The sequence below is a fragment of the Chiloscyllium punctatum genome, chromosome 33 (genome assembly GCF_047496795.1).
Source record: "Chiloscyllium punctatum isolate Juve2018m chromosome 33, sChiPun1.3, whole genome shotgun sequence".
NCBI classification, from domain to species: Eukaryota; Metazoa; Chordata; class Chondrichthyes; order Orectolobiformes; family Hemiscylliidae; genus Chiloscyllium; species Chiloscyllium punctatum.
The window spans coordinates 9,073,594-9,097,549 of NC_092771.1; the positions used below are offsets into that span (position 1 = coordinate 9,073,594).

General features: G+C 50.4%; 1 protein-coding gene across 1 annotated transcript in view; it reads left to right on the forward strand.

Moving 5' to 3' along the window:
- igf1ra (insulin-like growth factor 1a receptor) overlaps positions 1–23,956 on the forward strand; it is a 234,291-nt gene that overhangs the window by 133,629 nt on the left and 76,706 nt on the right. Inside the window, 1 exon segment of the mRNA XM_072552911.1 lies at positions 18,715–19,018. Within this exon segment, the coding sequence (XP_072409012.1) occupies positions 18,715–19,018 (304 nt within the window).

Consider the following 23,956-nt stretch of genomic DNA (forward strand, 5'->3'; position numbering starts at 1 on the left):
CAACCCAAGTTTGCTGACTCCCTGCATTTTTTGCCCATCCCTTAAGCCCTGAAGCCATTTTGGAGTTACCCCCATTGCTGAGGGTGTGGAGCCACATGTCGGCCAGACCAGATAATAATGGCAGGTTTCCTTCTCTAGAGGCAGCACGGTGGCTCAGTGGTTAGCACTGCTGCCTCACAGTGCCAGGGACCTGGGTTCGATTACACCCTCTGGTGATTATGCAAACTCCTCACAGACAGACATTCTCCCTGTGTCTGTGCTCTGATTTCCTCCGAGTGCTCCAGTTTCCTCCCCACAATCCAAGGATGTCAAGGTTATGGTGACTTGGTCATGGGATATTGACCCATTGTGTGCAGGGCTAGGAAGGTTAGCCATGGGAAAGGCGAGTTTATAGGAATGAAAGGGGGAGGGGGTGAGTCTGCCATGCTTTTTGGAGGTTTGGTGTGTGCCTGATGAGCCGAATGGCCTGCTTCTACACTGCGAGGATTGTGATTCTAAAGGCCATTAGTGACCAGATGGGTTTTTACAATAACTGTTTTTACAGCATTTTCATGGTCACCAGAATAGAGTCACACCAAACAGACCCTTCGGTCCAAGTCATCCCTGCAGACCAGGTTTCCAAATAAAACCAGTCCCACTTGCCTGTGTTTGGCCCACATCCCTCTAAACCTTTCCCACCCATTCCATATATGGACGTCAGGCCAGCATTTATTGCCCATCCCAAGCTACCCAGGGCATTAAATCAGGGCAGTTAACTTCAGTTAGAGAACGAGGTGGTTTTATTTTGCAATCAACAACAGGTCTCTGAGGCTTGCTTTTAATTCCAGGTTTTTCCTATTGAATTCAGTTTACAACACCTGCCTGAGTCAGATTCGAATCCATTTTCCCAGGACAGCAGCCTGCAGTTCTAGATTACTAGTTCAATGACAATACCATTACACCAGAACTCCTTAACTGTGGATGTAATGAAATGAGCCCTGGCTTCCCTGACCCCTCTTAAGTAAAGCTTGTCATCCCTGGAATCAGTTTAGTAAATCTCTCGCACATCGTCATTGACCTTGATCTGGTGGGGAAATGAAGATTATGCTCTATGTTCTGTACTGTTCTTCTCTCGAGCAATTCTGTTATTTAACTCTATAAGAAACTGCACAATTTCCCAGAACATGGAATAGCATCGTGCTTTTAGATTGTACCGTTTTATAATTATCTTGGTTCGGTACTGTCAGTTTGTTGCCAACCTTGCAGTCTGACAATGTGCTCTCCTGATCCGGAACCTCTGATATACCGCTAAGCAGTTGAAGCTGTTGTACTCTTTCATGTACCTTGTACTCGAGAGTGTAGCACTGGAACAGCACAGCAGGTCAGGCAGCATCCGAGGAGCAGGAGGATCAACGTTTCGGGCATAAACTCTTCATCAGCATCTGCTGTCCTCACTTTCTGCTATGTACCTTGTACTCGTCAGGACTGGGATGCAAGAAACCAGACTTTGGAAAGGGAACTCCAAATTTTACAGCAAGAGAAGTGGTTGCCAATTGAGGTCATATTGGATAAAAACGCATTCACTTGTGAGATTTGGAAGTATGTTTTTAATGTTCCACCATGACCTTTCAACTCAAGAGTCGCTACACTCCTGGATTTACTGGACCATTCTGGAGAGAAAGACAGAAAATGCCAGAAGCCAGGAAATATCTATATTGAGAGAGAGAGAGAGAGAAGGTGTGACGTTTAAGTAGCTCACCTCTGGCCCTGAGCAGATCTGTAGTAAGTGCTGGAAAGTTAGCTGTCCTGTTCAGCTCAGCCTCTGCAGCATGTTATTTAGTTCCCTGACCTCGGTGGTGGGCAAGTTGTTGGAGGGAATCCTGAGGGACACGATGTGCATGTATTTGGAAAGGCACGGACTGATTCGGGACAGTCAATACGGCTTTGTGTGTGGGAAATCATGTCTCACAAACTTGATTGAGCTTTTTGAAGAAGTAACAAAGAAGATTAATGAGGACAGAGCAGTAGATGTGATCTATATGGACTTCAGTAAGGCGTTCGACAAGGTTCCCCATGGGAGACTGATTAGCAAGGTTAGATCTCACGGAATACAGGGAGGACTAGCCATTTGGATACAGAACTGGCTCAAAGGTAGAAGACAGAGGGTGGTGGTGGAGGGTTGTTTTTCAGACTGGAGGCCTGTGACCAGTGGAGTGCCACAAGGATCGGTGCTGGGTCCACCACTTTCCGTCATTTATATAAATGATTTGGATGCGAGCACAAGAGGTATAGTTAGTAAGTTTGCAGATGACACCAAAATTGGAGGTATAGTGGACAACGAAGAGGGTTACCTCAGATTACAACAGGATCTTGACCAGATGGGCCAATGGGCAGAGATGTGGCAGATAGAGTTTAATTTAGATAAATGTGAAGTGCTACATTTTGGGAAAGCAAATCTTAGCAGGACTTAATGGTAAGGTCCTAGGGAGTGTTGCTGAACAAAGAGAGCTTGGAGTACAGGTTCATAGCTCCTTGAAAGTGGGGTTGCAGTTAGATAGGATAGTGAAGAAGGCGTTTGGTATGCTTTGCTTTAGTGGTCAGAGTACAGGAGTTGGGAGGTCATATTGTGACTGTCCAGTACATTGGTTAGGCCACTTTTGGCATATTGCATGCAATTCTGGTCTTGTTCCTATCGTAAAGATGTTGTGAAACCGAAAGGGGTTCGAAAAAGATTTACAAGGATGTTGTCAGGGTTGGAGGATTTGAGCTACAGGGAGATGTTGAATAGGCTGGGGCTGTTTTCCCTGGAGTGTCAGAGGGTGACCTTATAGAGATTTACAAAATCATGAGGGGCATGGATAGGGTAAATAGACAAGGTCTTTACCCTGGGGTGGGGGGGGGGAGTCCAAAATTAGGAGACATAGGTTTAAGGGTGAGAGGGGAAAGATATAAAAAAGACCTAAGGTGCAACTCTTTGATGCAGAGGGTGGTGCGTGTTTGGAATGAGCTGCCAGAGGAAGTGATGGACCTGGTACAATTACAACATTTAAAAGGCATCTGGATGGATACATGAACATAAAGGATTTGGAAGGATATGGGCCAGGTGTTGGCACTAGGTTGGTTTGGGATATCTGGTCAGCAGGGACGAGTTGGACCGAAGGGTCTGTTTCCATGCTGTACATCTCTGACTTGTACAAATAGTAACAATGGAACAGTGATAACAACAAAGAACAGTTTAGACATCGGAAGAGATTCTATCCGTTAGGTCATGTTGCAGCTGTACAGGACATTGGTTAGGCCATGTTTGGAATACTGCATGCGATTCTGGTCTCCTTGCTATTGGAAGGATGTTGTGAAACCTGAAAGGGTTCAGAAAAGATTTACAAGGATGTTGCCAGGGTTGGAGAGTTTGAGCTACAGGGAGAGGCTGAACAGGCTGCGACTGTTTTCCCTGGAGTGTCGAAGGCTGAGGGGTGACTTTATAGAGGTTTATAAGCTCATGAGGGGCACGGGTAGGGTGAATAGCCAAGTCTTCTCCCTGGGGTAGGGGTGTCCAAAACTAGGTTTAGGGTGAGAGGGGAAAGTTATAAAAGGCACCTAAAGAGCAACTTTTTCACACAGAGGGTGGTACGTGTATGGAATGAGCTGCCAGAGGAATTGGTGGAGGGGGGTACAATTATAGCATTTAAAAGGCATCTGGACAGGTGAATGAATAGTGCTGAAAAATGTGTTGCTGGAAAAGCGCAGGAGGATGCTGCCTGACCTGCTGTGCTTTTCCAGCAAAACATTTTTCAGCTCTGATCTCCAGCATCTGCAGTCCTCACTTTTTCCCGGGTAAATGAATAGGAAGGGTTTGGAGGGATAGGGGCCAGGTGCTGGCAAATGGAACTCGATTGCGTTGGAATGCTTGGTCGGCATGGACTAGTTGGACCGAAGGGTCTGTTTCCCTGCTGTACATCTCTATGACTGTAGTTCTCTTTCTGATATTATCATCTTATTTGTTTGTTTATTCTTCCATTCCTCCTCCCTCCCTCTCCTTATTTCTTAGTGTCCTTTTTTTTCTTCATCTACTCTATTCCAACCCTCTTTCTGTTACACCCATTTCCTTTCTCTTCCTGTAATTTCCACCTGAATGGTCTCCTCATTCCATCTCTGTCTGTGAGCACGTGTTTGCTTCTTTTTTTTAAAAAAAAAAATCCGTCTTGCTTCCATTTTACAGGCACTGTTTGCTTTTGAACTGTGCATGTTTCTCCATTTTCAGCCATCCCCCTCTCTCTCCTTCACCGCCTTCCCACCCCCCCAACCCTTTCTCTGTCTGAGGGGTAGGATTTGGTGACCACTTCAGGTCATGCCTGGGATTACAGCTTCAAAGGGTCGATGTTGTGGAATGTCATATTTCATGATTGCTCTTTGTACACCCAACTCGCCAACTTAAATTCTAACCCGACCCGCATTGTCGGAATTCCTTTCTGGGCAGTTAGGGCGAGCAGCAAGAATAAGGAATAATTTATCCTTGAGCCTTGGGCAGAGCTTGAAGAACAAAGGGATTGTGGGGCCCCCCGCTCTCCTCCCCGTTTTAATCTCGCAAAAGCACAATGATTAGCTGATTTAATGTGAGCACGTCTCGGGTCCTCCTTTCCCTTCAGGCAGTTTCGAACGAATCGATAAAAGATCTTGAGAGAGAGAGAGAGAGAGAGCCCTCTCTGACCGCATCTCCCAAGTCTGTGACGTGAGAAGGACAAGGGGCCAGGGGAGATCTCCCATCCCCTTTCCCTTTCAAATTCCCCTCCAAACCACACACCATCTTGACTTGGGAATATATCGCTGTGCCTTCAGTGACGTTAGGTCAAAATTGTGGAATTCCCTCCCTGCCAACCCTGAGAGAATGCCTATGGCACATGTACTGCAGCAGTTCAAGAAGGCAACTTCCCAACACCACTCTCTAAGAGAGTGATACAGTCCACAAATAGACCTCTTGCTCCTGTTTGTCCATGCTGGCCACGTTTCCCAAACTAAACCAGTCCCGTTTGCCTGTGTTTAGCCCATATCAACCTTTCCTATCCATATATCTGTCGGAATGGCCTGTAAATGTGGTTACTGCAGCTCAGTGTAGGCAGCAAATGCGGGCCCAACCAGAGATGGCTATAAATCGTCGAGGAATAACAAGAGAAAGTGATGTGTTGACTTTTGGACTTTCCTGGGGCAGGTTTGAAGCGAACTCACTGGGAAGCTTGGAGAGCAGCAGCTTGCATTTGTGTGGCACCTAATGGTGTACTGCCCAAGGCACTTCATAAATTACATTGTCAAAATACTGGACATTACAGATGTTTGACAGAAACAGTGCAGGAGCTTTTGAAACCTAGCTATAATGGCAAGCTAGACTTGGGGTTGTAAGTATTGCTGTGGGGTGTATGTCTGCTGGAAATTAGAGTTTGCGGGTATCCTGGGATCTTGACAAGTGACTGTGTGGAGTTTTCATGTTCTTCCCATGTCTGCATGAGTTCTGGTGCACTGGTTTCCTCCCACTGTCCCAAAGCTGTGCAGGTTAGGCTGGATTAGCCAAGTTAAATTGCCCATAGTGTCCAGGGGTATGCAGGTCAGGCTGGATTAGCCATGGGAAATGCAGGGTTATAGAGATAGGAGTGGGTCTGGATGGAATGCTCTCTGGAGGGTCGGTGTGGACTTGATGGGCTGAATGGCGTTCTACACTGTGATTCCCAGAAGACTCTTCCTGTCTCGAAATATCACCGATGGCGTGCTTGGCTCAGCGAGCAGTGCGGTGGAATCTCGTAGATGCTACTGTCTCCAATTTGGCAGAATTGTCAAACCGTGTTTCAATATTTTTGATAAGCATCACACTGAGGTGAGAAGGGGAAGACCACCAGGTGCTGAAACTTCCCAAAACAAAACCATCTCCAGATTTAGATTCAGTTCCCCCTCTGAGATTGCACACTCGTCCCTGAGTCACTAGGTTCTGGGTTCAACACTCACTCCAAGGAGTGACCATAAGAAAGTGATGATGTACAAGAGCTGGTGTTGGGGGCAAAGGCAAAAATCACACAGCACCACCTTTCAGTCCAACAGGTTTATTTGGAAGCACTAGCTTTCGGAGCATTGGTCACAGACACCCCAGGGAAAAGACTTTTGCCTATTTACCCTATCCTTGCCCCCAGAACTAGAGGGCATAAGTTTAGGGTGAGAGGGGAAAGATATAAGAGACCTAAGGGGCAACCTTTTCACGCAGAGGGTGGTACTTGTATGGAATGAGCTGCCAGAGGAAGTGCTGGAGGCTGGTACAATTGCAACATTTAGAAGGTATCTGGATGGGTCTATGAATAGGAAGGGTTTGGAGGGATATGGGCCCGGTGCTGGCAGGTGAGACTGGATTGGGTTGGAATGTCTGGTCGGCATGGACGGGTCGGACCGAAGGGTCTGTTTCCGTGCTGTACATCTCTGACTCTATGACCTAATGAAGGAGCAGCACTCTGAAAGTTAGTGCTTCCAAATAAACCTGTTGGACTAAAGGCTGGTGTTGTGCGATTTTAAAATAAGCTGGTGTTGGAGTACTGTACTGCTGGAGATATCAACTTTCAGTCGAGATGTTGAAACAAGGCCAAAGAGACCCACGGCAGTATGTGGAAGGGGGGGGTGGGGGGGGTTCCCTTGCAGCACCGGCCCATGTTTATCCCTCAGTTCATCATCACAAACACAGATTCTCTGGTCATCATCACATTGCTGTTTGTGGAAGCTTGCTGTGTGCAAATTGCTCCTGGGTTTCCTGCATTAAAACAGTGATCTCAGCTTAGAAGACCGTCAGTGGTGGTCAAACCGTTTGGGATGTCAGTTGTTTATGGCAGGTGCTATGGAAATGAATGTTTCTTTTTGTTTTTGGGAGTTGGTGATACCGACCCTGCACCAAGCAGCACGGCCTGAAATCTCTGAGGCTAATCCGAGCTGAGCTTCTGATGACAATTTGTATCAATGTACCTTTTAAGACAATGAAAGGTACCAGCGAGAGGATTGCAAGTGTAACTGTCCTTGTCTTACATTTGATGCCATTGTGTGTTTTTGTTTGCTGGGAATGTATGAACGGTTTGACTCGTTACAATGGCTGACCTCTCTGTCAGAGCCATTGTCCTGTTTCAGTCTGGGATGAGTACACAGACAGTGAGTCCGCTCAATAGAGAGCAGCCAGAGAGCCTTCTCCTGATTGCCTTACAGTGACCTCTACTGGGAGTGAAAAGACATGCCAGGTAAAGGTATGGTCCCATCCTGCATTCAGCCTCCGATGGGTCTGATTCCCTGTCTCAGTCCCTGTACCCCTTCTCCCCTCTCTCTCTCTCTGAGGGGCTCCTTGCAAACTTACCTCTGACCCAGCTTTAGAAAGCTCCGTCTATCCTGATACCCGCTGCTTTGTACTTGTGGCAAAGTTTGTTTTATCTGATTAATAGCTAGAGCACTGTTAAGGTGCTTTCAAAATGCAACTTGTTGGGATTGACTAGAGCACCATGAGTGGGAGAGAGCGGAATGTTACCAGTCCAGCACAGCAGGTCAGGCAGCATCCGAGGAGCAGGAAAAACAACGTTTTGGGCAAAAGCCCTTCATCAGGAATAGAGGCAGGAAGGCTTCAGGATGGAGAGATAAATCCACCCTGGATGCTGCCTGTCTCTATTCCTGATGAAGGGCTTTTGCCCAAAACGTCGTTTTTTCCTGCTCCTCAGTGTCTCACAGACAGAGCCTTTACCTATGAGACCCTGGGAGGAGGGGATGAGAAATGTTTTACCCTGGGCTTCATTAAGGCCCTCGAGATATGTCAGAGTGGCGAACGAGTTACAATCAAAATGGCATTTCGGTTGTATCAGTAAAGGTGCTGGCTGGTTTCACTCACACACACACACACACACACACACACACACACACACACACACACACACACACACACACACACACACACACACACCAACAACTTGCAGGAGACCAGAATAACAAAGGAGACTGAGCAGCTTCAGCTTTGGACTTGCCAGGAATGTATTTTTTTTATATAGAACAGAGTGTGAGCTGCTGTCTTTGGTTGATGAGCAGCGAGTGAGCCTCGATGGACGGGTCAGTGCCAAAACCACAACATTTCAACGTGATGGCATATCCCGCCTGAGTTTGGCAAAAGCCATGATGAAACAGGAGTGGATTGTTCCTATGGGAGAGAGATTCCTTGTTAGGAAATTCAATGAAGTGGGAGCACTGCAATGCCTATCATTCCTTCATCCAGTGACTCTGAATGTAAATAGATCATCTATAAATATGTACAGTTGTACAAGGAGGAGGAATAGACTGTACAGTTGATCAGCCATCAGTTTATACACTTATAAGGAATCTATCTCTTCGCTCCATTATCACACTCCAGCGAGAGTACAGTTTGGAACAATAAATAATTTCTAGATTAGAAGCTGTGCCTGTTTTCTGGAAGACTCATCTGTAATAAAGGTCTACTAGAAGATCATTTTATTTTCTTGATGATGTATCTGAGTAGGAAGAATGCACTGACTGGGCTCTGCTGCCCTGCTGTTAGAAGGAGGTGGGTGATATTTGTTGGTGTAGTGTAGTTTGTATCTGGAGTGACGGCTTCTCCATTGATTTCCTGTATTGGTGAGCTGCTTCCAGCTCACCCCAGCTCCCCGCGCCCTGTGGCTCCACATGATCTGACCGGTGGCTCACCAACCTGGCTTATTCTCAACTACCTTCAAGGCCAAACTACAGCAACTCACCCACTTGGTCTCCCAACTCTTCTTCTCCACCCCCCCCCCCCACCCCCTCTCCTCTCTCTTCCCCCACATCCCCTCCTTCTCCCCCCCCATCCCCTCCTTCTCCCCCCATCCCGTGCCCCCCCCCTCTCTCCCCCCATCCCGTGCCCCCCCCCTCTCTCCCCCCATCCCGTGCCCCCCCCCTCTCTCCCCCCATCCCGTGCCCCCCCCCCCTCTCTCCCCCCATCCCGTGCCCCCCCCCTCTCTCCCCCCATCCCGTGCCCCCCCCCTCTCTCCCCCATCCCGTGCCCCCCCTCTCGCCCCCCTCTCGCCCCCCCTCCCCTCGCGCCCCCCTCTCGCCCCCCCCTCGCGCCCCCCTCTCCCCTATCCCGTGCCCCCCCCATCCCGTGCCCCCCCTCTCTCCCCCCCATCCCGTGCCCCCCCTCTCTCCCCGCCCCAACCCGTGCCCCCCCTCTCTCCCCCCCAACCCGTGCCCCCCCTCTCTCCCCCCCCACTCCCGTGCCCCCCCCCTCTCCCCGCCCCAACCCGTGCCCCCCCTCTCTCCCCCCCAACCCGTGCCCCCCCTCTCTTCCCCCCCCAACCCGTGCCCCCCCTCTCTCCCCCCCAACCCGTGCCCCCCCTCTCTCCCCCCCATCCCGTGCCCCCCCTCTCTCCCCCCCCACTCCCGCGACGCCTCTCTCTCCCCCCCTTCCTGCGTCCGCTCGCTCGCTCTCTCTCGCGCGCTCTCTCTCTTCTCCTCTCTCTTCGCCCCCATCCCGTGTCCCCCCCTCTCTCCCCACACTTCTTGTGCCTCCCCCATCCCGCGCCCCTCTCTTCCCCCCACCCCCATCCCGAGCCCCCTCTCTCTTTCCCCCCATCCCGAGCCCCCTCTCTCTTTCCCCCCATCCTGCGCCCCCTCTCTTTCCCCCCATCCTGCGCCCCCTCTCTTTCCCCCCATCCCGCGCCCCCTCTCTTTCCCCCCATCCCGCGCCCCCTCTCTTTCCCCCCATCCCGCGCCCCCTCTCTTTCCCCCCATCCCGCGCCCCCTCTCTTCCCCCCCCATCCCATGTCGCCCCTCTCTCCCCCCATCCTGCGCCCCCTCTCTCCCCCCCCACTCCCATCCTGCGCCCCTCTCTCTCCCCCATCCTGTGCCCCCCCTCTCTCTCTCCCCCCCATCCCGTGCCCCCTCTCTCTCTTCCCACCATCCCGTGCCTCTCTCTCTCTCTCTCTCTCTCTCTCTCTCTCTCTCTCTCTCTCTCTCTTCCCACCCCCATCCCGTGCTCTCCCTTCCTCCCTCCCCCATTCCGTGCCCCCTCTCTCTCTCTCCCTTCCAATCCTGTGCCCCCTCTCTCTCTCTCCCTTCCTCTCCCCCCCCCCCCATCCCGTGCCCCCTCTCTCTCTTCCCACCCCATCCCGTGCCCCCTCTCTCTCTCTCCCTTCCTCCCCCCCATCCCGTGCTTCCCTTGCCTCCCCTCCATCCCCTGACCCCCCCTCCCTTCCTCCTCCCCCCCCCCCCCCCCCCAATGTGGAATTGAATCGAACTGTGGGTGCTGATCGATCAGGGATGTGGGACTGATGTACAACCAGCAGGTGAGGAGCAGCCCCTTGAACAAGCTGCCCAGAGGCTGCAAACTGAGCTATTCGGCATATATGTGAACATCCGCCTTCCTCCAGGCCACACAAGCTCCACTCGGACTGGGGGGAGATGGTTTCTATGTTGTATGACTGTTTGATCCCTCTGAAGCAGGTGAGTCTTGAACCAGCACTTCCTATTCCAGAGGTGAGGACACTGCCACTGCGCCGGGAAAGTAGTTGGCAGTATCTCTGAAACAAGTTGGAATGTTTGAATTGACTTTAACATCCAGCTACCTGAGGGCACCAAGTACAGAACGTTGAGGGTAACCAGTCAGAAATGGTTTCATGGTCATTGTTAGAACAGCAGTCCTCAGTGACCAGAGTGACGTGTGCTTCTCCTGCAATCAGCAGCACAATATCCTCGTTTTCTGGGATCCTCTGCTCCCTTGTCAAAGTTCATGGGACTCTGCTCCCAAGCCTCCCTGCTGTACAGAGGGTGGGGAGTGTACCAGACCGTAATATAGCCTTTAGCATTAAAGCCTCGCATTAGTTCACCAGATCACCCTGCTTTGCCCAGGACCGTGGTTTGGCAATAATTAAACCAGCAATTATGGAAATACTTGCTAGCTTTGCCAGCATCTGTGGAGAGAGAAACAGTCACCTTTTTGAGTCCAATATGACTCTTGGTCTGAACTTTCCTCACAGACACTGCCAGACCTGCCGAGTTTCACCAGCACTTTCTGTTTTTACTCGCATCTCCAGCATCTGCTGTACTTTGCTTTTATAATGCCGTGGTTTGGCAATGATTGAGGTGTCTGCTCCTGTTGCGGCTTGACGGCTCAATTGGGGAAGATTTCATCCTCCCCCAGGAGAATTCCAAACCAGCTGTAAAGTGAAGGGTTGCCCTGTAGGACACAGCCGAGAGGAAACTTTCTCTGAGGTTTGTGAGTGACCAGACCTGGTGAACATGGGTGAGTTAGGCCGGAGGCTCTGCGACCGTGCTGTATGACTCCGAGCTTTTGGAATTCCCTCACTGGAAAGGGAATGGAAGCAGAGCCCTTGCACCCCCACCTTGTACGCGTTGATAGAGTTTTGTTAAGCAAAGGGTGAAAAGTTATCTGATGTAGGCGGAAGTGTGGATCTGAGATACAGTCCTTACCTGGTCTGACCTATATAGCCATGTGGTCAATTCTTAACTACCCTCTGGGCAATTAGGGATGGGTAAAAAATGCTGACCAGGCCAGCGATGCCCTCATCCCATGAATGAAGAAAGAAAAGGAATCCAAGCAGGCCCGGTGTTAAGTAGCTATGTTTCTTGTAGCCCCACCCTTCCAAAGACACCTCCAGTCCAATGTTTTTAAGCAACCGGCTCTTCTAACTCTTAGCCTAGTGTCTACTACTCCCTGGGAAGTGTCGCTGAGCGTTTGAACTCTGTTAGCGATGCTGTGCAGGCTTGGATATTGACTTGGAAATGCTGTCCGGTAACGGTGAATGAAGCACGTGTGGTATAACTGCTTTGGAACCACGCAGTTCAGGTCTTGTTCTCAGGGTCCGCAAGTTGGGAATCTCAAAATCCATCGGCTGTTAATGAGTTCCCAATCATGCAGAGCAATGCCATTTGGACAGAGCTCTTTATTATGTGTGATTGGGTTTGCTGAACCTTCTGTCAGAGTTTATAACTGGAGGGGGGTGTGGGGGTTACATTTTTAATCGAATGGTCCACTCAGCAGATGGGGTTAAAATGTGTTCTTGCTGATCAGAGCTCCTGAGTCAATTACCACTCAACGCCAAGGATTATATTCCGGCAGGTCTTTGGAGCGCTAGGCTGTGAAAGCTTGTGATTTCAAATAAACCTGTCAGACTATGACCTGGCGTTATGTGACTTCTGACCTCGTCCACCGCAGTCCAACACTGGCACCTCCACATCATCATTGGATTGTGAGAGGAAACCCCCGCAGACACGGGGAGAATGTGCAAACTCTGCACAGAGAATCACCCGAGGTGGGAATCGAACCGGAGTCCCTGGTGCCGTGAAGCAGCACTGCTAACCACTGAGCCACCGTATGGACCCAATTTGCTCTGCGCACCCCCCCAACCTCGACAGCACATTCCAATGATGGCGGCCCCTTGGAAGCGCCTCCACTCGGAAGTTTCCCTCGGAAGTTGCACAGCCGCTCCGGATCGGAAACGTCACTGTTACTCCTTTCACATTGCTGGGCTAAATGCCTGGAGTCCCCTTTGCTGCCTGCACTGAGAGTGAACCTTCACCCATATGGGCAGCTGCACTTGGCAGTGGTGGCTAACCACCACGTTCTCCCAGGTGGTTAGGGATGGGCTGAGAGCGTTGCCAGCAACGCCCACATTCGATGAATGAATTTTGAAAAAATGTTTGCTTAGTTCCTGTGATTACATGACTGGTTTCTAATTGCTGTCAGGTATGCATTATATAACGAAGGCTTTCTTTAAGACAAAACACACATGAGATGATGTTTGGCTCTATTGGTGGAGTTGAAATGCAGCGTGGTTGTAGGAAATTTTCGGAAGTGCTGGTCAGTCCCTGGCTCCAGTCCAGCCTTCAGTTCAGGGCGTCCTGTTTTCACACAGGTTCCTGTAGAAGGATGGCATGAGGTTTTATAACCAGGGATGTTATGTCGCATTTCAGTGATGCAGGGACATCTAAGAGCCGATTTGATTAGAGGTTTTACAAATCATGATGTGAGTTTTGTTTTATAAAAATAACCCAGGGAAAGGTCTGGCTCCCTGTGCCAGAGGTGGTTGGCAAAGGAGCAGGAGGCATTGTGAGATTGCTGGGGGATGTAGTCTGGAATGCAACACCTGAGAGGCTGCTGGGAGCACAGTCTCTGTGCTAATATCCAAAACGGACTCCGATAAATACCCAAGGGGCAAGGTGGGGTGACTGGGTGACTATTTGGGCAGCTCGGCCAAAGAGCTGACAGAGAGAGAATGGGCAGAATGGCATCCTCCTGTACTATCTCATTCTGTGATGAGCTGCCCATAGTGTTTCCGTGACCTTAGAGTCAAGGGCCAATGTTCATCGAATGAACCCAGGTCGTTAGTTGGTGGCTGGGAATTTACAAGCTGTTGCAGGACCATGTGTAATACTGTCACAGGCATTTCAAAACACTCCTTTGGGCATATCCTCCAGTCCCACGTTCCACCACGCTCCCTTGGTCATATCCACCACTCCCACGTTCCACCACGCACCCTTGGCCATATCCACCACTCCCACGTTCCACCACGCACCCTTGGCCATATCCACCACTCCCACGTTCCACCACGCACCCTTGGCCATATCCACCACTCCCACGTTCCACCACGGTCCCTTTGCCATATCCACCACTCCCACGTTCCACCACGCTCCCTTGGTCATATCCACCACTCCCACGTTCCACCACGCTCCCTTGGCCATATCCACCACTCCCACGTTCCACCATGCTCCCTTGGCCATATCCACCACTCCCACGTTCCACCACGCTCCCTTGGCCATATCCTCCAGTCCCACGTTCCACCACGCTCCCTTGGTCATATCCACCACTCCCACGTTCCACCACGCACCCTTGGCCATATCCACCACTCCCACGTTCCACCACGGTCCCTTTGCCATATCCACCACTCCCACGTTCCACCACGCACCCTTGGCCATATCCACCACTCCCACGTTCCACCACGGTCCCTTTGCCATATCCACCACTCCCACGTTCCACCACGCTCCCTTGGTCATATCCACCACTCCCACGTTCCACCACGCTCCCTTGGCCATATCCACCACTCCCACGTTCCACCATGCTCCCTTGGCCATATCCACCACTCCCACGTTCCACCACGCTCCCTTGGCCGCATCCTCCAGTCCCACGTTCCACCACGCTCCCTTGGGCCATATCCTCCAGTCCCACGTTCCACCACGCTCCCTTGGGCCATATCCTCCAGTCCCACGTTCCACCACGCTCCCTGGGCCATATCCTCCAGTCCCACGTTCCACCACGCTCCCTTGGCCGCATCCTCTAGTCCCACGTTCCACCACGCTCCCTTGGCCATATCCTCCAGCCCTACATTCCACCACGCTCCCTTGGCCATATCCTCCAGCCCTACATTCCACCACGCTTCTAAGGAAGGGTGTGTCCTCACTTTGCAACAACAAATAGCATGTGTGTGAGTTCACCATGACAGAGGTGGGGGTCAAAAGTGGAAGGAGTGAACAGAGTGTGGCCATTGCTGCGAGTTCTCAGGCTTGGTGTTTGAGAGCGCAAGGAGAGGGAGAGAGGTGACACACGTAAGCAGCCTGGGAGTGGGGAGTGGGGGGGGGGGGCGGTGGGGGGGGGCGGTGGAAAGGGAGTGTCCTGAATGGAGGGGATGGGGGAGGCTGGACCTGGGAATGTGGAGGCTGATGTGGACTCGAGAATATTGCAGGGAATGGGTCTAGCCAGGAGTATTTGTAGTGAAACATGAATCCCGGTCATGTTTAAAGTTGTCTTTACAGGAGGTGGCACTTTATCTGAAATAGAAACAGAGAATGCTGGAGAAACTCAGCAGGTCTGGCAGCATCTGCAGAGAGAGAGAGAGAGAGAGAGAGACATGTAGAATTAACAGTTGGACTCTGATAAGACTCTTCATTGGAACACTTTGTCTTGTCTATAGACAGACAGATGGATATGTTGTAAAAAGTTCTGCAAACCCTACAAGAGGATTTTAGGATTTAGTTGATCATCAGCAGTGCCTTGAAGCCAGCTTCCTGTGCCGGGCTTAGCCTGTGAATGCTGAAACACTCCTCCAGCTCCAGGGCATAGCCTCCGAAACACGTTGGCATCCACCACTCCCCTGCCATGGGCCGTGCTGGAGTCGGTGGGTGCTGGTGTAAAATTCCACACCCTTTAACAGGAGCTCACGGTTGAAAAGCAGTGCCCAGTTCCAGAAGCTTTCAGTTTCATTCAGTCAAAGATTTAACTGTTCAGGTTGTGAGCTGGGCATTGGCGGTGCGAGTTACTGGGGCAGGAGCGGGACCTTCCAGTTCAGCGAACATCCCTACATCCAGAGCCTCAGCCTGAGCTATAAATCCTGTCAAAGCTCGCTAACAAAAGCCTGTGCTGATAATCTCATGGATGCAGGTCCAATTACATTGTAAAGAACAAATGCTGGTGACTACAGCGGGTCCCACAGCATCCATGGAGCGAGAGCGAGCTAACGTCAGATTCCAGCATCTGCAGTAGTTTGTTCCTGCGCCAAATTACATTCCCTGGCTGAAGCTTCCAGCTCTCTCTGTCCCCTTCTTCCTGAAGGTGGTCTTTCAGACTGTTTTCCCACTGCACTCCCAGTTTGAGGCCCTTCGGTGAGAGAGAGTGGAATGGGGAGGGCTGGGTAGAGAGAAGCGATTGGGGGGGGGGAGCAGGGTAGTTGGGGGCCATAGACACATGTGGGCAGGTGGGAGAGGGTAGAGCTGTCAGGGCAGGGACTGTTAGATGAGCAAGTCACACAGGGTGGTAAGTGTATGGAATGAGCTGTCAGAGGAAGTGGTGGAGGCTGGTACAATTACAACAATTAAAAGGCATCTGGATGGGTATATAAATAAGACTGGTTCAGAGGGATATAGTGCAAATGCTGGAAAATGGGACTAGATTAATTTAGGATATTGGGTCGGCATGGGTGAGGTGGACCAAAGGGTCTGTTTCTGTCTGTACACCTCAATGACTCTAAATAGCTGCACAGTATGTGCAATGGATCATCTTAAATGTGTTTTTTTTTTAAATTAGATCACTCTGGACAGCATTTACAGAACAATCTTATCACAGAATTCACCTTGAGCAAGCAAGGTTTTGTTTTGGGGCTTTGCGTGTGCTCACTGCTATGGGATGATGCAGGCAAACAATCAAAAGTGTGTGTTCAACCATAACAAGATATAAAATGCAAAATAAAGTCCCATGTCTACTGAGTCCTGTCACTCTAGTGTGTCATACCTGACTAGGATCTGAAACTAGACCAGTATCATTCTAGTCCCTCCCCGGGGAGGCTTGCGGTTGAATTCCCCTTGCGGTCTTGCTTGGTAATGTACTCAGCAACACTTGCTAAATTGCTTTGTTAATCATGCTTGTTACTGTGAAATTAGCAGATGATTTATTGGTGCCAACACTGATAAATGTTCACTTTTATTTAGCTAGTCATTTATAGCTGATTTGTTATTGTGAGGGGGGAGGTGCAGTAGAAGATGATAAAATTAGTTTGTAGTTGCTTGGAACTTGTTGGAATTCCTTGATTTATCGGAAGAAAACTGGCAGTCTGTGTGTAAACTGAATAAACTCTTCACTTGGCTCACAGTTCATACAACTGCAAGCTAGCGCTGGAACAAATGACTAAAAACACCTTCCGTTTTAAGGTGATCTTAAGGAAAGAGGGAGAGATAGAGAAAGATCATTAAACATAGGGTACAGGTGGCTGAAGGCATGGCAGGAATTTGAGTGAGGGAGTGTAAGATTATTGAAGAGGCCAATATTGCCAGGGCACGGTGACCCCTGGATTAGCGGGCAAGACATTGTGACTGTCTTGTTCTCTGTAATGATTGATCTGATTGTAACCTTAATTCAGCTCTTTCGCCACCATCCAAACTCTGTCTCCCGCAGATCCAAATTTTGTTCAACTTGGACATGAATGTATTCATCAACTCAGCCTCCACTGCTCACCAGGGAAGAGAAATTCCTCCTTCTTCCCACTTTAAGTAGGAGACCCCTCAGAAGTGGTGGGTGCAGGTACAGTTACAATGTTTAAAAGACATTTGGATAAGTTCATGAATAGGAGGGATATCGGCCAGGAACAGGCAGGTGGGACCAGTTTAGTTTGGGATTAGGGTTAGCATGGACTGGTTAGGCTGAAGGGTCTCTTTCTATGCTCTATGACTGTATGGTCTATGTCAACACTCTTGGCCAATCAAAGTCCACTTATCTATCAATCAATGCCCTTTTGTTGTTTAGTATAAATTCTGAACTGCCTCTTCCTGTTCCTATTTTGCTATGGAAGGATTGCTGATGGGTATAGAACTGCCTTCCCAATAAAGTGCCAACTCTGAGGATTGTGATGATGGCTGGTGGTGGACAGGAAAGATATTTTTTTTTAGATTCCCTACAGTGTGGAAATAGACCCTTCAGCCCAACCAGTCCACCCTGACCCTCCAAAGAATAACCCACCCAGATCCATTTTCCCTCTGACTAATGCACCTAACACTGTGGGCAATTTGGGATGACCAATTCACCTGGCCTGCACATCTTTGTGACTGTGGGAGGAAACTGGAGCACCCGGAGGAAGCCCACGCAGACACGGGGAGAATGTGCAAACTCCATACAGACAGACGCCCGAGTCTGGAACTGAACCTTGGACCCTGGTGCTGTGAGGCAACAGTACTAACCACTGAACCACCGTGCCACCCCTTTATGATGGGAAAGAACCTGCCTCCTCAGGTTTTGCCCAAAAGCATGGAACGGTTCAATTCTTGATGCTCCCATGGAAACAGTCAGATTTTTATCGAGTAGTTACAGGGTGTCACAGGTACAGGACAAGGTACAGTGTGTCCCAGAGTGTATGACTGTGTTTATTCACTCCCTGCAATTATGCTTTCATTTAACTAAATTGCATACTTGAAGAACTGTACATACTGTATAAAACGCAGTGCATGGCAAACTTCATTTCAACTTCAGTGCTGCTTTAGATTGACAAGTGTTGGAACGTTGTAGAATCGTTTACAGGGAAATGAAGCTCGACTTTATTTCCCCCAAGCCTTTCTTTCCTAGTGGCTTTCAAACTGGCTGATGAGGGGAGGGGAGATGTTGGGATAACATCACTGGACCTGCCTTACCAAAGGGCTGCATGTCCAAATACAGGCGCGCAGAGCCCACAGGGCCCCGTGACCCGTTGAGAAAACATCCATCTCGCTTTCAGTTTGTCTGCTAACCCTACTGCTTTTCCTTTCGCTTTTGGGTCAGAGACTTCGCTGACAATGCCAGAAATTTGTGTCCATTCCTAATCTCCTTTTGAGGAGATGATGGTGAGCTACAGTCCTTGTCCTCAGTGCTGTTAGGAAGGGAATTCCAGGATTCTGTCCCAACGACAGCCAAGGAGCAAAGATATATTTCCAAGTCCCGATGGCGAGTGGGTTGGAGGGGAGCTCACAGGGGGTGGTGTTCCCAGCCCCTTGCCCTCAGGACCAGGATAGAGTTGGCAGGATCACGTGATGCAGATGTGGGAGTCTCGGTGAGTTGTTGCAGTGAATTTGGATGGCACACAACATGGTGTCTGTGTACAAAGTGTACAAAGTGAATGTTGGGTCTGATAAGTTTCTGAGAGACCTTCTCCCCCTGATCTCTCTGAACTGCAGTCAGTGTCACCTAACCATCTCAGTATTATTTGTGTTTGTGTTTTGCAGTGTGCCCAAAGTCCTGTGGAAAGCGAGCTTGTAACAACAAGGACGGGTGCTGCCATGAGGAGTGTCTGGGGGGTTGCACCGCCCTGAACAGTAACAAGGCCTGCATGGCCTGTCAGAACTACTACCACGAGGGCCAGTGCCTGCCCAGCTGCCCGCCAGGCACTTACAAATATGGCGGATGGCGATGTGTGACCAAGGACTTCTGCTCCAAGCTCCAAGGCAACAGTCCCAAGGAACCGTTTGTCCTCCACCAGGGAGAGTGTATCCTCGAATGTCCAGCAGGCTACATCCGCAATGGCAGCAGGTTGGAGAAAGTGTCTTGCTCTTGTTTTTAATGTCAGAATTCTCCTGCTGCTTTCCATTCTCCCATCCCGGCTTTCGCTGGCGTTGGGAGTGCGTTGAGTTTAGTTTAATAATTCCTCTGGCAATTAAAATGGAGCGAACATCTGTTTTTGAGGATGTCCCGAAGCATCCCACTGCCAATTTGTTGCTCGTCGGAGTTGCTTGGTCATACAGAACGCGAGTATTGCTGGAATAAAGAGACAAGCCATCGAAGATTTTTGGCTTGCAGTTGTCAGGACATACATGTGAATGCCAAATTTCCAAAGGGTGTGACAGTTTATACCACATGATAAAAGGGTGCTGATTGATTGGTTGAAGCATTGCCATGGAGAATGCACCAGGGAGCTATTGTCTTTAATTTGGAAAATAAATGCAATTCCTGGATATGTTTGTTTTGCCCACAGAAGGTTGCTTCTCGAAGCATAAATGAGCCTGCCTTTTTCCCAGCAATATGGTCAGTCTTACATCGATAAATGTTGGAAGGGCTTAGATCCCACCAGCAATGAAAAGAAGGACCAGTTAATCACTGAGGGATAAGTGTTGGGTGAGGCTCTGGGAGATTTCTTTGCCATTCTTTGAAAACCGCATGGTGGGAATTTTTTATTTTCACATCCACCTGACTAGGTCGCCAACATAGAAAGGTGTAGTATGATATTAAAGGAGTAATAGAGATTTTAAAATAGGTGTAAATAGGTGTGGGGGCTAGCTGTCTCCTTCATTAGCTGGACATCTCCAGCCTTCCCTTAGGTCCTGCACAGAAATCTCAGCCTGAATCAATTTGCTGACTGATACCCCTCGGTCACAAGGTTTATCCCAGGTATGCTGCTCTCTGCTCAGCTGAGGCTGATATGTGGATTGGAGAAAGTCAATTCAATGTTGATGAGTTTCGATGACATTTAAGCTATTTTTGCACAAAAGCAGCACAACTAACGACAGACACAGTGTCAGGGCTGAAAAGCAAGCATCCATCTTGCTTTAGATTTGTACATGGGTGTAGTTGGCACGGCCCCCAGTTATTTCCCATTTAAGTCTGCCCTGATCCTCCGAAGAGCATCCCACCCAGACCCAACACCCACCCAATTCCCTGAACCTTGACCTGTACATCCCTAGACACTGTGACCAATTTCCCATGGCTGATCCACCCTAACCTGCACATCTTTGGACTGTAGGAGGAAACCGGAGCACCCAGAGGAAACTTGCGCAGACACTGGGAGAAATGTGCAAACTCCACACAGACAATTGCCCGTAAGGCAGCAGCGCTACTTACTGAAACAGAATTAATGTTTCAAACTGACAATCTTTGATCAGAAGTGGCAAAGGTTAGAAATGCGAAACCTTACTCAAAATTCTTCTCTCTCACAAGCACTTTAAGATCCATTATCTCCATAGGTTGGGGAGTTGATTACAGTGTTCATGATTTGCATTTGAGATTTTTAAGATGAGTGTGTGTTCTGGAGAACTGTGTAGATTGAGTTACAGTAGACGGGCTTTGGATTCCACATCTGCACTCTTTTTTGTCTCTAACCTGGATTGAATTATAGAGCAGGCCATGGACCTGACGACTGGAACATGCTGAAATGGTTGAATGGCCTCACTCTGTTCCTGTTTCTAACCCTTTGCCTTCATTACCCCCTGCCCAGCCTAGATCCTGTGATATTTCTTGCTCTCGATTTGTCTGGTTCCCAGAGAATGATGACAATGTGATTCTAACACAAAGCACATGTTTTGTTTTGGTTGCTAGTCATTAGGTGAACGGTTGGTAATTATACTGTGGCAAGGAATTCGATTTGAGTAAGTTTAGTTATTCCGAGGGGACTTTAGCTCTATGTTGGGTGACATTTGTAAATTTGTTTGGACCTTGGAGTTGCATCAGTTTGCCGAGACGTTTATGTCATGTGTTTGGTTGATGATGCTGTCACCTTCCCGGTGATCTGCTTGAGGGCAAGGCAGGAATTGTCTGATTTGGATCTATTTAAATGATAGGTTCTCACCTCAAATTAGTGCAAAAACAATAGACCCATAGGATCAGCACTTCAGGCAGTGTCTACATAACTTCATGGTGGTGTCAGCTTTTAAAATTAAGCCAACAATGTCTACTCCCCAAGTCACTTCTCTGCAGTTACACCAATCCCCTTTCCATTGATCACCAGCAATTTACCTGCCTCTTAAGTTTTGCCTCTTTCCTGTACTCCCGCAGATCCTGGAAAGTCCCATCTCTCTGAGATTTCTTCTCCCATGATTTTGCACTCCCCTTTCTATCACTCTCCCAATGTTGCTCCATCTCCTTTTTTGTCTTTCTGTCTCCGCCTCTCTTTCCCCTTCTCTCTCTCTCTCTCGCTCTCTCTCTCGCTCTCTCTCGCGCTCGCTCTCTCGCTCGCTCTCTCGCTCTCTCTCTCGCTCTCTCTCGCGCTCTCTCTCGCGCTCTCTCTCGCGCTCTCTCTCTCTCGCTCTCTCTCTCGCACCCCCCCCCCCATCCCACCCCCCTCTCTCTCTCCCCCACCCCGTCCCACCCGCGCTCTCTCTCTCTCCCCGTCCCACCCCCCTCTCTCTCTCCCTACTACTCCATTCTCTTTCTTCCTGACCCCTTCCCCCATTCTCTCACCCCATTCTCCCTTCGCCCCACTCTCCCTCCCTTCCTCCCTCCCTCTTCTACCATTCCCCCCATTCCCTCTTCCCCCTCCCTCCCATTTTCTCTCTGTCCCACTCCTCCCCAATTTTCTCTCTCTTTCCCACTTTATTCTTACCTTCCCCTTGCTCCCTCATCACCCCCACTGTTTTCCCCCCCCGGCTCCCTTAACATCTGCTCCCTCTTAGTGCCACCCAGTCTCTCTCCCCACCCAGTTTTGTCTAACATTTCTCCACCCCCAACCCCCCCATCCCCCTGTGTCTTTCCCTCTTTTTCCCCTTTTCCCTTAGTTACAAATTACACTCACCAAGGGGCACCCTGGTGACGGTGTGCTGGTGCCTAGGGGCACCCTGGTGACGGTGCGCCAGCGCCTAGGGGCACTGCTGCAGATTAACCTGGAGCCTTCCTGCCTTGTATGGCCCTGTCCAGCTAAAGTCTGGTGAGGACAAAGGCTTTGTTGTGGCCGTGAACAGCAGAATGCCCCTCAAGGGGTTAAAAACAACGGATCACTGGAGATCCCCAACTTCCTCCCTAGGAATGCGTGTTCTCCAAGTCCCTGCTGAAGAGTAGGGACACCCCTACAGCCGTGTGAAACCACACTCTGTTATTTCCCGTGGGAATCCACATGTTACCTTGCACTGGCTAATCTCAGAGAGCTGGGAGGCTGTGACATTTCGACAAACACCTGATAACTGAGCGATTCACTTTCTCAAAGAGTGTACAGCAAGAAACCAGTCTGGTGACCAGGATGTTTTAATGAGCTGGTCATGTCACTGCTACAGACTGAAACAAGTAGGTACCTGCACGTTCTGATACAGTGTCAATGAGAGGTCTCTCTGACCATCTTCACCTGGCCACTCTCCTCTCTACAAACAGGCGAGTATGCCTTCTCTCGCGCCCTTTCTCTCGCCCTCTTTCGCTCTCGCCCTCTTTCGCTCTCGCCCTCTTTCGCTCTCGCCCTCTTTCGCTCTCGCCCTCTTTCGCTCTCGCCCTCTTTCGCTCTCGCCCTCTTTCGCTCTCGCCCTCTTTCGCTCTCGCCCTCTTTCGCTCTCGCCCTCTTTCGCTCTCGCCCTCTTTCGCCCTCGCCCTCTTTCGCTCTCGCCCTCGCCCTCTTTCGCTCTCGCCCTCGCCCTCTTTCGCTCTCGCCCTCGCCCTCTTTCGCCCTCGCCCTCGCCCTCGCCCTCTTTCGCTCTCACCCTCTTTCGCTCTCGCCCTCGCCCCTTTCTCTCTCGCCCTCACCCTCTTTTCTCTCTCGCCCTCACCCTCTTTCTCCCTCGCTCACCCCCCCTCGCTCTTTCTCACGCTCTCGCACTCTCACACACAAGCGCGCACGCGCATACTCTCTCTCAGTCTCTCGCTCAGTCTCTTCCTCGCCCTCTCCCTCCCGCCCTCGCCCTCTCCCTCCCGCCCTCGCCCTCTCCCTCCCGCCCTCGCCCTCTCCCTCCCGCCCTCGCCCTCTCCCTCCCGCCCTCGCCCTCTCCCTCTCCCTCCCGCCCTCACCCTCTCCCTCCCGCCCTCGCCCTCTCCCTCCCGCCCTCGCCCTCTCCCTCCCGCCCTCGCCCTCTCCCTCCCGCCCTCGCCCTCTCCCTCCCGCCCTCGCCCTCTCCCTCTCCCTCTCCCTCTCCCTCCCGCGCTCTCCCTCTCCCTCCCGCGCTCTCCCTCTCGCACGCTGTCTCTCACTCTGTCACACTCGTCCTGATACGCTCGCACTCTCATACATGCCTGTGATCTCATGAGTGCTGTCTCTCCCATACACCCGCACTGTCATTCACACTCTCACACTCCACAAGCAGCTTGATTTCCAAATCTACAGCTGCCAATTTGCTGTGAAGGGCGAATGCATGATCCGAGCTGGCCGTGATGGGGATTATTCCGAGGGCTTTAGGCGATTCCATGCCAATATTTGGATGGCGGTATCCTGGCCAACGTTCGACCCTCAGCTTTACCAGCAACAGCACCATGTGTTTGGTGACATCTTGTACTGCAGCTGGCTGCCAGGGTTTAGCTGTACAGTTGATGGCTGTGGTTTACTAACTGAGTCAGTCTGAGTCTCATCGGGGAGCTGCACAGAATGGGCATGTGTCAGGGTTTTAGAACAGGAGTAGGCCATTTGGATCATTGAGCCCTGCTTCAACCTTCAATAAGATCAGGACAATGTGAGCATTCCATATTCCTGCCTTATCCCAACACCTTCACGCTCCCTTTTCAAGGATCGATCTCCCTGTCTTAAAAATATTCAGGATGTAGAGGTGCCATTGTTGGACTGGGGTGGAC